Source organism: Dermochelys coriacea, chromosome 6 (assembly GCF_009764565.3).
Source record: "Dermochelys coriacea isolate rDerCor1 chromosome 6, rDerCor1.pri.v4, whole genome shotgun sequence".
Lineage (NCBI taxonomy): Eukaryota > Metazoa > Chordata > Testudines > Dermochelyidae > Dermochelys > Dermochelys coriacea.
In genome coordinates, this window is record NC_050073.1 from 30,320,812 (window position 1) to 30,335,743 (window position 14,932).

The 14,932-nt window shown below is 40.3% G+C and overlaps 1 protein-coding gene across 3 annotated transcripts in view; it reads right to left on the reverse strand.

Annotated features, from left to right (window-relative positions):
- The window catches only part of SBF2 (SET binding factor 2), a 527,933-nt gene that overhangs the window by 179,938 nt on the left and 333,063 nt on the right, over positions 1–14,932 (reverse strand). For all 3 annotated transcript variants that reach the window (XM_043517429.1, XM_043517428.1, XM_043517427.1), the window contains exon 13: positions 14,762–14,860. In XM_043517429.1, the coding sequence (XP_043373364.1) occupies positions 14,762–14,860 (99 nt within the window). The remainder of the gene's footprint in view (positions 1–14,761; positions 14,861–14,932) is intronic.

Sequence of the window (14,932 nt, forward strand, 5' to 3'; positions counted from 1 at the left end):
ACACAGACAAATAAAGAGTAATCACTGAGTGGTCAACTCAATAGGTGAAGTTGGCAGGTGCTTCCTGCTACTGAAAAAGGCCTTAGTCTTTGTAACAGCACCAGAACATTTTAGCATTACAATAATCTTTGCACAAGCACAAAAAATTCTTCTACATTTTGCAGGCATTGAATGTTTGGCTTGTTGAAAAATTGTAAAGCCCAATTTTCATGGACAATTTGTGTGTCCTTTATGCTTAAAGAATAAAAACTCTACATACTCAAAATGACACAGTAATGTTATGTTCCAAATTCTCATCAATCCAATCCCCTTAACTGTAACTTTCTCAACTTCACTTTTATAATTTTAAAGGACTTTATGAACTGTTTAATTCCTGGGTAAGCTCACATGATGTTGAAATAAGAGAAATGTCACAGCATGCTCCTCAGCCACACAATTTACAAAATGAATTCTGTTGGCATTGAAAGCAACTCAGAGGAGAAAGGGATGGAAATGATTGCTTAAATTAAGCCAAATAAACTTAACTTAGTGCATAACTGACACTTAGATGGTAGGTAACCAAAACAGCCAACCGTTTCACTATTGGAAGGGTTAGAGGAGTGGTGTGATACATAGTCATTTCACTGTGTTGAGTAGCTGAAATACATAAATGTCTCCAGGCACACAGACAACATAATAATGAACACAAAATAAGAATTTAATAGAGTAATTTCTTAGTCATAGAGTAAGATTACAGAAAACCTTTTTTCTATCTGTATTAATTACAAGATGCATAGTTTTTGGAAGGAATTCAATTAGAATTTCATCCTCGGTATAAGTTTCAGGTTTCCTCTGCCCTCTTGCAGCACAACAGAGCAGTGATAGCGTATTGAATCTTTCTGTAAATCCAAGGGATTTTCTGTTTGTCCAATCAAGTCTACATCATTATAGCAAGAGCAAATGAAAGTGTTAAGTGATCTTCTGCATGACTAGTTATGTATATGTGGTGTATAATGGATTTCCCTCCTCTAAGCAAGGTAAGAACTAGTGTGCAAGTGCACATTCACTGAAATTTGTAGAGTAGTGTCGGTGGCAGACAATATATAAATTAGAGAGTTAGACAGGGGAGTGCTTTAGGAACATCAATATGAAGACTTTGATGAGAGAGTTCTTTTGGTCTATTGTACAAAACTATTTGGTTTCTGACCATTATGTTGCAGAGACTGGATTTTCCTTGCTTCTTTCATGCCCATGTCTTGCAGAGTTTCTCTATACAATCAGGAGAAGGAGTATTTCAAGAGCACAATACATAAATATAAAATTTACATAGTGAAAATGCAGTTTTGTGTAACACACTTTACCAGGTTTCCATCAGTGGGCATGTCTCTGCAGCTACTAAACTCTTACCTGCAGAGAAACTCAATCTGGCTCTACAGCTCACTGTATGCATTAGACACAACTTGGAGGATATGGACAAAAAATCAACTAGAAGAAAAGAAGGGCCAAAACCACAATAGCAAAACAGATATGTAACAGGGAGTTGGGACATAGGGTCTTTGAATCAGAGAAATGGAAAAGTTCAGAGGTCATCTTGTATGCAGTATAATTGTAGCCATACGTAGAGGTCGTAGGATATTAGAGACACAAGATGAGTGAGATAATATTTTTTATTGGACCATTTTGGACAATCTTGTCTCTCTCACCGACAGAAGTTGGTCCAATAAAAGATATTATCTCACCTACCTTGTCTCTCTAGAGGTCATCTTGTCTATTCAATGGAAATTAACGTAGTATGGTTACCTAAAGAATATTCTCCAAGGTTTTTGCTTTTTTCAGTTTTAAATAATCCAAGAGATTAGGATTTTCATTACGTCCTTTCGGAAGGTTATTTCACAGTGTAAAAGATATTACCATTAACAAATATTTTGTGATATTCACCCTAAATTTTCCTTTCCTCATATTTTTACATTACTCTTATAGTTACTTATTTAACCATTTTTTTGCTTACAAAAGTGCCTAAAGTTTCTGAGCATTGTACAAAGTGTTAAGAAGACATTTGTACTGTTGAAAACTATGGGTTTCCCATCACTAAAATCAACTTTAATTAAGCAAAAGCATGGAAGAAGAGAGAGAGGCCTTACACCATGCCTTAAAAATGTACAGACCCTAGCTCTGATGGGGGAGAAACCAAATTCTACATACTAAGAATGTCCTGGGGAGAGAGACTATCTCCCTTATGTCTCCAATATAGATATGGCAAAGAACCTTAAAATCCCTCTAGGCTGAAATCAGACTTGGAGTGTGATTTTCACCACTGGAGCTCTCAACTTCATCCCAGATGGTTCATCTTTTGCAGATAATTTGGATATAAAAACAATCTTTGAGGATGACATATAGGGAGAAAACTGTGAGGATAGGCATGGACATCAGCTGCAATTTATGTACACTTAGAAAACTAGATAGTACCATCAGGTCATTCAATCTTCCTGAGTAGACCAGTAAAATAAGTATTCTCCCATGATAGGGGCAAAAGTATGTTTTACTGCCAAATAGAAGGAGTTGATTGGACCATATCAGGACGCTTTTCAACCTTCTAAAAACTCAGTTCAAAACCAAAATCTGAAGAATATGCCACCTATATGGACAGAGCCCCAATCTGGATGGGAAAGGCGAAGATCAGACATATGATCTTGAGTCAACCCAGTACAGCTATTCTGCATGGATGCTGAAATCATTTAAAACAGTTAGCCGGGGTAGGTCCATGAAACTAAGTGAAACAAAAGCTATGCAGTACAACATGGTGACCTTGACCATCTCCTCTGCACCTCACTAACCAATTAATATCTGGGCCTTGGTATTTACAAATATCAGTAAATGTCTACCAAATAATTCATAAGGAAAGCTTAAAAAAAACTACGTGTGAGAAAAGAAGACTATAGGGGGACAGCCTTCAAATGTGTAAAGGACTGTTATAAAGAGGACAGTGAACAATTATTCTTCAAGTCCACTGAAGGTAGGACAATCTGCAGCAAGGGAAATTTATGTTCGATATTAGGAAAAACTTTTTAACTATAAGAATAATTAAATTTTGGAATAGGTAACACCAAGGGAGATTATGTAATCTCCATCGCTACAGGTTTTTAAGAACAGGTTGGACAAACAATTGTCAGGGATGAACTAGGTATACTTCTTCCTGCATAAGCATGTAGGGATGGACTAAAAGATTTCTCAAGGTTGCTTCTAGCCCTACATTTCTAGGATTGCATATGCCTCATGCCTTAGTGGTCACCAAGTCAAGGTCCTAGAAAAGACATCATGTGTCAACTCCTTTTGAAACAGAGAGGATAAAGAGTACCAAGACCAATGACAGCCCTTCAACCAATGGACTGTGATGAAATTAAAATTATTTTAAAGCATAAGATATAAAGTAATCAATTTAATTAGAAAAACATGCTTCAAAACAATATTATTTCAAAATTGTGTTAGAGCTTTTTATGGAACACTGCAACTTAAAAAAAAAAGTCTACAGTTCTTAATCCTAAAAACCTTTTAAGTTTTTCTCACCCTTGATCTGAAATGCTTTGATCTAAGAATTATTTGTCAAGCAAAACTAGTTTAAAGTATAACAAATTCATTCTCTCCATCTGACATTGGCACAAAAAGTGGGAGTGTGCTAATAAAGTTTGCAGATGATACAAAGCTGGAAGGTATTGCCAATTCAGAGACGGATCGGGATATTATACAGGAGGATCTGGATGACCTTGTAAACTGGAGTAATAGTAATAGGATGAAATTTAATAGTGAGAAGTGTAAGGTTATGCATTTAGGGATTAATAACAAGAATTTTAGTTATAAGCGGGGGACGCATCAATTAGAAGTAATGGAAGAGGAGAAGGACCTTGGAGTATTGGTTGATCATAGGATGACTATGAGCTGCCAATGTGATGTGGCTGTGAAAAAAGCATGGTGAGACCTCAGCTGGAATACTGTGTGTGGTTCTGGTCTCCCATGTTTAAAAAGGATGAATTCAAACTGGAAGGGCTACTAGGATGATCCAAGGAATGAAAAACTTGTCTTATGAAAGGAGACTCAAGGAGCTTGGCTTGTTTAGCCTAACTAAAAGAAGGTTGAGGGGAGATATGATTGGTCTCTATAAATATATCAGAGGGATAAATACCGGAGAGGAATTATTTCAGCTCAGCACCAATGTGGGCACAAGAACAAATGGGTATAAACTGGCCACCAGGAAGTTTTAGACTTGAAATTAGACGAAGGTTTCTAATCATCAGAGGAGTGAAGTTTGGAATAGCCTTCCAAGGGAAGCAGTGGGGGCAAAAGATCTATCTGGCTTTAAGATTAAACTCGATAAGTTTATGGAGGAGATGGTATGATGGGATAACATGATTTTGGTAATTAATTGATCTTTAAATATTCATGGTAAATGGGCCTAATGGCCTGTGATGGGATGTTAGATGGGGTGGGATCTGAGTTACTATGGAAAATTCTTTCCTGGGTATCTGGCTGGTGAATCTTGCCCATATGCCTCAGGGTTTAGCTGATTGCCATATTTGGGGTCGGGAAGGAATTTTCCTTCAGGGCAGATTGGAAGAGGCCCTGGAGGTTTTTTGCCTTCTTCTGTGGCACGGGTCACTTGAAGGAGGATTCTCTGCTCCTTGAAGTCTTTAAACCATGATTTGAGGACTTCAATAGCTCAGACATAGGTGAGGTTTTTCGTAGGAGTGGGTGGGTGAGATTCTATGGCCTGCGCTGTGCAGGAGGTCGGACTAGATGATCAGAATGGTCCCTTCTGACCTTAGTATCTATGAATCTGAAGAAAACGGAAATTGGCCTAATCTTCCAAACATTAATTTGGATACTATGTATGGTCCTTAAAGCAGCTCAGCTGAAACATCACTTGGGCTCAAGTGATTTTTTTTTTTATACAAAATGTATCTAAATCTTCCCTCAGTTTTATAAGCAACACTTGTAGGGATGGTGATATGATATTAAGAAAGATTTGGTGAAACTAAGATTTGCAACCCTGGTTCAATGCAAATGTTAATATTTTTGTATTAATAGTTTTTGCCTGGGTAAAAAGCCTTGTGCTAATATAAATGCATTTAGACTGATCTGGAGCATTATGCATAGCTGCAAAGATTTCTGAATATACTCAGTCCCTGAAAAGAATTTTAAATTATTCAGGAACGCTGGACTCAGAAAAGGTAAAGACATGCCAATTCACATCCATTCATATTTCATTCACCATTCTGTTGTCTTTATTACTTACTTTTCAGTCCAGAAAACCCATTTGCCCCCCACCGCAAATTGTAAGTAAGAGATCTTTTCTAAGTAAAAAAGAAAAACCTTTGCAACCTTATGTTCAGAGCAGGGCAGAACATTGATTTACCTGTTCCATTAGAATGATCTCTACGTTAGCTGCTATGTAATCAGTATGAGGCTGGCCTCAGTCTCAACACTTATGTGCTGTGCTGCAAAGGAATCATGTACTAGGCTTCTATAACTGCCGTGTCTACTCAGATTATCTGGTTGGTTGCTGTAGCTCTGTAGGCTATCTTGTGATCTCTCCGTACCACTGTCAGTGCTGTCTCTTACATGCAGACTTGTGTGTTCTGCCTCTGGAGTGAGGTTTCTACTCTTAGTAAATGTAGTAGAAGTCTACTTTTTTCAGGAAGACGTCTCCCATGGTTGGTATTAATAGCATTGTAACTCACTGGTACTGGCTGGTGTGACTGTCAATCAGATTGATAAGAGATTTTCTCTTCAATCAGCTACTTTCTGGGATTCATTGTTAATCATGCCAATAACATTATTACATTATTTGTAATGAGGTTCTGCCGAGGAGCCCAGTCACAGATCAGAACTCCATTGTATCAGGTGCTGTGCAAACACAAAGAGCTTGAGGTTTACATATAAGACGAGAGAGAACTGGTGGATACACCAAACAAACATGGGAGCACAAGGTAGCAACAAGACAATATTACTGAGCAAGAGAAGAGCAGTCAAAACGTACCAGTTGCCTAATTACTAACAAGTTCTTTGTATGCATCACAGCAGAGGAGAATTTTAAGATGGGATATAAATGAGGTGACTTTATGAGTGTTTCAGAGGAGCTCCTTCCGTGCATGGGGGAGCAGAAGAAAGAGTGTAAAATGCTTGTTTTAAAATTTAAGAAATTGGCAATGAAGGCTGGTATCATTAGCAGAGCAGAGATGGGGACTGATATCTCGATAGTGTACACAAAATAACTGGTGATACGGGGAATAAGCCATGAAGGACTTAAAAATGAAAATGACTACTTTGTGTTTCATGCAGTGGAAAAGGGGAAGCCATTGTAGGGATGCAAGAGAGGTGTGGAATGGTTGAAATGATGAACCATGAAAATGAAGTTTACAGCTGCGTTTTAAATGGATAAAAATTGTACAAAGTTGCATTTCTCATGGTCAGAGATGACAACGTTGCAGTCGTCAAGATGAGAAATGAGGAGGGTCTGGAGAGAGATTCAGCTACGTGGACAGAAAGGAAAGGCCACTATTACATCCCTGGCTGAGTCCCCCTCTCAGTGGATGGTCACCAGTCAGCTTTAATGAGCCTAACCCTTGGTTCGCCTGTGCTTTCAAGCCACGTGGGTTTGTGTAGCCTCAGGGGATAAGAGGGAAGGTCCTCTCATGGATCATTAAAAGATAGGACAGAAAGATAAGAGTAAAAGGTCAGTTTTCACCATGGAGATTCCCCAAAGATCTATACTGGACCAGTGCTGTTCAACAGATTCATAAATGATCTCGAAAAGGGGTAAATAGTGAGGTGGTAAAGTTTACAGACGATATTAAATTACTCAAGATAGTTAAGTCCAAAGCTGACTGCAAAGAGTTACAAAGGGATCTCATAAAACTGGGTGACTGGGCAACAGAATGGCAGATGAAATTCAACACTGGTAAATACAAAATAATGCACATTGAAAAATCTAAACCCAATTATATTCCTTAAAGTATTAGAGCCAAATTCTACCCTGATTTATGATATACAATCTCATTGAGTCTAGTGGTGTTGAATAGGGCATAAGGAAAGAATCTGACCCTTTGCAGGGAAAATAGTAAAATTCAGCCTTTAGCTTTATTGAGACAAATTCTCAATGAAATCAAACTAGGGAGTACGGGGCAATCCTGAGATGTCTAGAAGCTAATAAGCGATAACATGGAGCATATATACTCTATGGGGTATTCTAGCCAAATCCTAATCTCTTAGATACTGACAAGGGAGGTTATTTATACTTACTATGTCAGCAGGAAAGTCAACAGACAAATTATACCCCGTATCATTTTTTTCAGAAGATGCCAGTGTATTTCATATTATATTAGAACAACATGTATGTCATGTTATAACTCTGGTAAAGAAATGTTAAGAGAACATCATCATGAGGTCAGCCTTTAAAAATGGTAAATTTTCACTTTTCCAGCCAAGTTTATCAAACTTGGCTGCATTGAGAGTATTGTTCCAGTGTAGTATCATTAGTCTTTCATTCCCATAGTCTTCTACAATTACCATGACAGAGGAGGTCTTGTTAAAAGCTGCTGCAAAAAGCTTAAAAAAACAAAAGCGGAACTGGATGGCTATGAAGTTGGAAAGTGTGATATCCAGTTCAGTTTTTCACCTCTTAGTCACTAGTTTTAAATCCATCCCAGATAAGTAGTAACCAAATGTCAACACAAGCTGATGGCTGCTTATGTATTTCATTTTATGAAAGATATACGAAGGTTCTTCTGTTCTCTGGGTAGAGAAATTCTGTCTGTAAAGTTTGTCAATCCAGCATCAGACTAAATGATTGAAGGTCCTCTTAGCTAGCACTTTAATCCTTTAGTGTGCACCTTGAAAAATTACATTTGAGAAGGCTTTTCAAGCTGTAGGTTTTGATATTATGCAATGTGGAAAATCAATGCCAGTGATTAATCTACTAATGCGGATTCTCTGCTTCTAAAAATAAGTCCTGAATAGCATCTGCATGCTGATAAATGTAGATAATGTGCAGCACTTATTCTGTAGAAAAATGTTTCCATCTTTCTGTCTACCAAAAATCAAATAATCAAGATTCACATTATGACCCCCACTTAAATTATGGGGAAAATCAGCCTTATACTACACAAATTCCTCAGAATAAGTGCTGTATTATGCCATTCCAGGTGTGAAATCATTAGGAACGTAAGTCTAAACTGATCAACCTCACTACATAAAAATAGTGGGGAACAGTTGTCAAATTAATCCCTTCAATGCCTTGGGAGGTTCAGAGTGATTACACCAGGGAACCCTTTGCGTAATTTTTGGAATGTATGTTGTGCACCATGATGTTTTCTATTTAAATAGATTCAGATTTTAAAATATGTGGCTGTATGCATGACAGCCTGAGGAATAGCACTTAATTGTTAGCTACAGTTTGTCACTGGTGGTAACTTTGTTTTCAAGTAATTTTATAAGGTCAGTGATTTAAAAATATTTATGCTCATAAATTAGACTAAAATGAATTGTTGACACTCCATTTTAAGAAATGTTAAAAGTATTGTCTAAATATTCACATGCACTTAGGGCAGCGTAGCCACCAAGGCCGCATGTGGCCACCAGGGTTTTTTCTTGTAGCCACAGCCTCCTGGGTAGCGACTGGGAGGGGTGAAGGAGGGGGCAGCAAAGCATTCACCCTTCCCTGGGGCCACCAGTAGGAGTTGGGCCCTGTCCCCCTCTGGAGCCACAAACACCAGAGGAGCAGGCAGCCTGTGTGAGTTCCCCTCTTTCCCAGGGGCAGTGGGGCTTGGACTTCCGGCTCTGGCCATGGGACTTCAGGTTCCAGCCACAGGGCTTCGGGCTCCAATCCCTGGCCATGGGGCTTTGGGCTCCAGCCCCGGCTCACCACCTTCCCCTCCATTGCCCATGGCCCTGCCTTCCCCAGCCCTCCATCGCCCTGGCCACAGCTGCCTCCTTATCCACCTCTCCATTCACAGCTTGATTTGTCCCCCGGCTTGCCAGGGATGAGTAAGTCTGCTGTGAAAAGCGATATTAACAAACCTACAAATACCAGTTTTCACAGGAGCAGACTAGCAAGTCTAAAAAACAAACTAAAAACCAAAAAAACCCAAGAGAAACAACAAAAAAGAAAAGAACTTACAAAGCACCTTATTTTGTTTCTATTCTGTTTAGGTCCAGTAAAGGATAGACACAACTGTACATTATTTTTATTATTGAGTCTGAAAAAACCCCAACATAAATAAATTACAATGATTTGGACATGGATATGTGCATATTTATTTGTTTTTCCTAAAGTTAAGTAAGTATTTTAGGAAAAATTGTCAGAGCGACTACCAGCAAGAGTTTGTGACAGCACTGTAAGGCCAACAAAAAATTTCTTGTGAGAACCCCTGGCTTTGGGCTTGTCTATACAGGGGTTTAAAAGAGGATCAAATGCCATGAATGCAGTTTGAAAATGGTTTGCATACACACAACGTAATCCATCACTGTGCACTCACTCCTCATTTGCCATGAACTCTGGAGTCCTCTTGCCAAGGGGACTAGGTTTTGCTGCAAATTGAATTAGTGTGGCCTACTGCTCATGTGGACAAAAGTGCTGCATACCACTTTTTCCCCATGTTTCCAACAGTGCCTTGCAAATCAACCATTACTGACCTGTCCACCAGCGTACCCTTCCCCTGAATCTGATGTCAAGTTCCCAGGACATCCCCTCCTCTCTCATAAAGGTTGGCACAGAGCCAGAATTCATCCATTTGTTCCTGGATCCGAGTGTATCAGCATTCTTGTGATACAACCACAATAGCGCTCCAGAAGTCCCACAACATGCTTTGTCCGGCTGTTTGAAGCTGTGCTGGGACCCTGGATCTCATTGCTATCTGGGGAGAAGTGTTGGTGCAGAAAGCTCTTGTGGTCAGCTACCTGAATAAAAATCTTTTTATGGACATTGCCAAGCAGATGTCCAAGAGGGCCATGACTGGGATGCCAACCAATGCCAGATAAAGATCAAGCAATTTGGGAGTAAGTACATTGAAAGGGGGGGTGGGGGGGAGACAAAAGGATACAATTCGGCAAGGGGCATGTGACCTCTCCATTTTATGATGAACTTGCAGGATCCTACACAATTATAGCACAACCTGTCCAAGACACCATGTAGAGCCCCCTGGCCACACTTTCCTGCCCACTGTGGACAATCAGCAAGGCCTGCTGGAGGATGAGTAGGGAAGGATGGCAGAGAGGAGCTGTGCCTTGAGAGACAATGATCTTTTGGGGACTTAGGACCCTGACACTGGCCAGTTGGAAATGCAGCCACAATAATAACCTGCTGCAAAGTACCCCAATTCTTGCCCTGCATTGGCTGAAATCAGGTCCCAGCTAGAAACCCAGGCCAGAACTAAAGAAGTAGATTCTCTGGAAGTAACTTTGGAAGGGAAGTACCTATCCTTCCAATTTTTTTTTATTATTATTGTGTTATATTGCTTTTCTACACTCTATTCCAGGTTCCTCATGGAGTTAGCCATTTCAGATGAACGTGAGCTAGGAGCCCTTCCAAATATCCAGCCCTTGTGCCTGACCTCCCTCCCTCGGCCCACGCTGTTTGGCACACCCCCCACCAATATTTCCAAAATGGTGACTGTTCCACATGAGTGACTGGCCTGTCTCATGCTAAAGCCATGACTATTGATAGTTTTCAAGACCGTGGCATAGAGGGCGCTTACTCATTTGCCTGTTTTCCTTTCCCATTCCCTTATCTGTCTTCCTCTTCCTGCCCTATTCGCCTGCCTGAAATGGCAGCTGGCAGCACGGTGCTGCTGCAGCCTCTGCCCCACCTCCCTCCTGCAGCACATTCAAATAATGAAAAAATTATTTGTGCAAAGTGCAACAGTTTATTAAGACAATATTTAAAGGGAAAGAAGTTTGATTGTGTTCATAGTTTACATGGTCATCAAACGCCTGGTAAAGGTGCAAACAGAACTCTTCCCTGATGAGATTTAAAGTGTCCTGTAATGCATCCGATGAAGTGAGCTGTAGCTCATGAAAGCTTATGCTCTAATAAATTTGTTAGTCTCTAAGGTGCCACAAGTACTCCTTTTCTTTTTGTGAATACAGACTAACACGGCTACTACTCTGAAACCTGTACATTCTACTTGACAATCATTGCAGGGCTCTATCTATTTTTCTTTGCACTTTATGTCTGCAACAGAGATAAAGCAGAACTTAAGACTGAGAAACTGCTCAATTTTGGTTCACACATTATAGGGAATGGCTGCATGCTCACAATATAGCTCACAAGCCCTTCAACTTTTGCAGCACTTCTGGGAAGACCACCCTGGTGAGCAACTTCAATGCGTCTCTTTCTGGTCTGCCCTTTTGCGTTTTGAATAAGACTATTCTCTGCTTCCTAGTCACCCACCTCTGTGTAATGTCATCAAGAGTCAGGGCAGCCTAAAGTGGATGCAGAGGGGATTACTATCTGGCTTGGCCTCCCCGATGCCCTCCATAATCCCTCCAAACTCAGAGATTCAACTCAAATGCACAAATAAAACTGCAAAACCAAAACTGGAGCATAATTCCACCCCTCTAACCCCACGCCACAGTGGCAAATTGCATATGCAGCAGACTGTAAAGTCACATACACATACTAAAAAAAAAAAAAAAAAGTCCTATCATGGCCTGTCTGGAATATGAACAATAAGTGACTGTTTTCCCCACACACACTATCGTAGCACCTGCAATAGCCAGACCACCAAGGACGGAGCCTCTATCTACTGTTGAGAGGCTAGCCAACCTGAGGGGGCAAAAAAGGAGACTCATGAAGAGATGTTTGGTCAACTCATAGCAGAGTCCCAGAGAAAAACTGACTGAGAGGTAGAGGCAATACATGATGATCCAGAAAGAGAAAAATGTAGCTCTCTTAGGAGATTGTGGCAGTAGCCAAGAAAAACAATTGCCATGGCCAAGGAGAGCATGGAAAAAGACAAGCAGATACAGAGGCAACTCATGGACATTATACAGTAGCCAGTATTGTCCAGAGGCTGAAGGATGTGCTCCTGCTAGACCAGCAAGCCATGTAGTCCCATAAACTGGGAACTAGCATGTCCTTCAGCCTCTGGACAATACTGGCTATTGGGACCAGCAGCAACTCCTCCCATAAAACACACACAATACATGTCCCAAACGCCATTCTCCTCTCAGGTCCATTATCTGCCCACTAAGAACACTGGCTCCTGGGAGCCATCATTTTTGAGCCTTGCAATATACATGAAAATTTTGAGCCATAGCAATCAACCCCAGTACCCTGCATACAAGAAGAGGCAGAGGGAACATGAGCCTGCAATTTTAAACCCTTCTTCCAACCTTGTTATTTTTGCAGTTTGAATTATTTGGTTTGCATTGTTGTTTTATATAAAAGTTTTCTTTTTGATGGTTAGTCAGTTGACTGTTTTGGTAAATGTATTTTCAAATAAAAAGGTATTATTTATCCATCAGTTCAATTAAACCTTTATTTTTGGCTTTGTTACTGTTGTTTCTAATAAAAATAGCTAAAAATCCATTTTGGTCCACTATGGCATGTATTCCATGGCATGTAATACACAAAATCCTCCTTTTCTTTTTACAAAATCCTAAGTAAAGCTAAAATAATTAATTTGGTTTTACAAAAGTAGTTAGGCAATGTCCCCCTTCCATCACCATAAACAATACTGCACTACCCACAGCTATTCCAACCTGCCTCCATAGATTAGCAGCTGAACGTCCACATGTTTTCAACCTCAAGACTCAAAATATGAACAAAAGGCATCCCTGACAATATTCCTCTGGGTGTTCGTGTTCTCTATGGGATGCATGGCTGCTTGCTCGAACCACCAAGTAAGTCTCTGTACCTCTGCCTACTACCCATTGCTAAGACTATCATCCTTGGTCTCACAGATATTGTGCAGAACACAACATGTAGATATAATGGTTGGGGGATTTTTTTTCCTGATACTTCCATATGATTCCATAAGCAGTACTATCTGCATTTCAAATGACCAAACACACACTCAACCACCAAGTGGCCTGTGGATGGCTTAATTAACCAGGGAATCAGAGGAAAAGTGGGGCCTCCCCGAATAACTGGCCCAACCTCCATGGCATTAATGCAGAATGAATGTCTCCCACCATTTTACACAGGTTGGCAGGGCCCAGAAATGGTGCTGACACTTGAACGGATCCTTTGGTTCCAACAACTCAGCATCCTCAGCTTGCTGCAACAGTTTTCCAGTGTTGTCCTGTTACTGGAGGACCCAGTGATGCTGCATTGAATATTCTCCTGGACCCGCAGCATCTGCTCGATGGTGTGGCAAGGAAAGTCCAATGCTGAATGTGTCTGGGTTTGAATGCTGTAATGCTGTCCAAGCAGCCTCTGTGTATTCACGCTTGCCACGATAGTGGAGCTGTGCATTTCTGGGGCCATGCTGGCAGACAGCAATTTGAAAATTGTGCTAGCACACAGGAAGGAAGCCTGGGGCACAAGCAGCAGAAATATGGGCTTAAAAAAAATATTGACCTGGCTTCTGCTTTGAATCCCACCATTTACAGCAAGAACAGTCCAAGGATGCACACTGCTCAATCATGAAATAAAGGATCAAGTGATATCCCCCTGAGAACACTACTCCCTCAGCTGACAGTAAACCACTGCTCTATGTTCACACAATGCAAATTGAAAACGGAACAGGTATCCTGTGTGCACGCTATTGATGTGACTTGTGTGCTGCGAGTTACCAAACCAAAGCCTACTGAAGTCACAGATTACAGAGTTTTGGGATAACCTCTGGATGTTAATCTCATTTTAACTGGCAATTTCCTTGATCCTTAGAGATTACAGGTTGAAAGGAAATTGACTTGAAAAAAGCCTTTAATTTTAAGTTACTTTGTGTGAATTTCCATGTTTAAGAAAAAGTGTAAAAGTGGAAAGTAATTCTGGGAAGGAGGATGCAAAGGAGATGGGAGCAGTAGATGCTGGAAAAAACATGGTGGAGGCAGGAAAGATAGCAGAAGCTGTCATGTAGTGGGTGGTTTGGAGGATCACAGGCTAAGCCAGAAACACTGGTGGTTAATGGAGAAGGGGATATGGATAGTCTTGGATAGGAGGGCATAGGATATACCGGACCAGCCAAAAGCATGGGTTGTTAGGGCAGCAGCATGGAGATGAAGTAAGGATTAGTTAATATAATGGAGGCAGGAGGCAACAGAGGATGGTGTCCTGAAAAACATACAATGTACATGGGACAGCTTCGGGTTGGGATGGGAGTGAGAAATGGAGTAGACAAGACTTGGTGGATGGATGCAAATTGGGAAGCAGGTTTCCCCCAGAGAAGCATGCACAGGGAAGACAGAGTTTGTGCTGAATGGGGGGCACAGGGTTTGAGGAGCATAGAGTTGTTGGGAGGCAGTGAGTTGGTGGGAGATGTGGAGATGCTATACTAGAGGTAACAAAGAAACCTTAAAAGCATTAAGTAATTACGTTAACTAAGAAGTGTGCTAGAGTGTACCAGCTGAAGGAAAGTTAACAATAATATTGAGCTACTTCAACATGTGTTGTAAATTGCTAGAGTATAATACAATTTAACATTTCAAAGGCTTTAGCCAAAATACAAAGATGACCACCACAAAGAGTCATTAGTTTCAGTTGTTCAGGCTATAAACCATATTAGTTTAGTGAAGAATTACTGAAGCATTCTATAGTACAGTACATACATGGATACAATAAACTTACGTTTTTGAACAACTGTTCTGCAAGCTCTCTGACGTGCTTCATCATTTTTGGTGGATTACCTTCCTCAGCTTTAATTCTTTCCACTTCAAAAGCTACCAACTTAAAAAAAAGTATGAAAATGTTTAAAAATCACCTTAAAATAACGTTGCTAATACACAAAATACATAATAT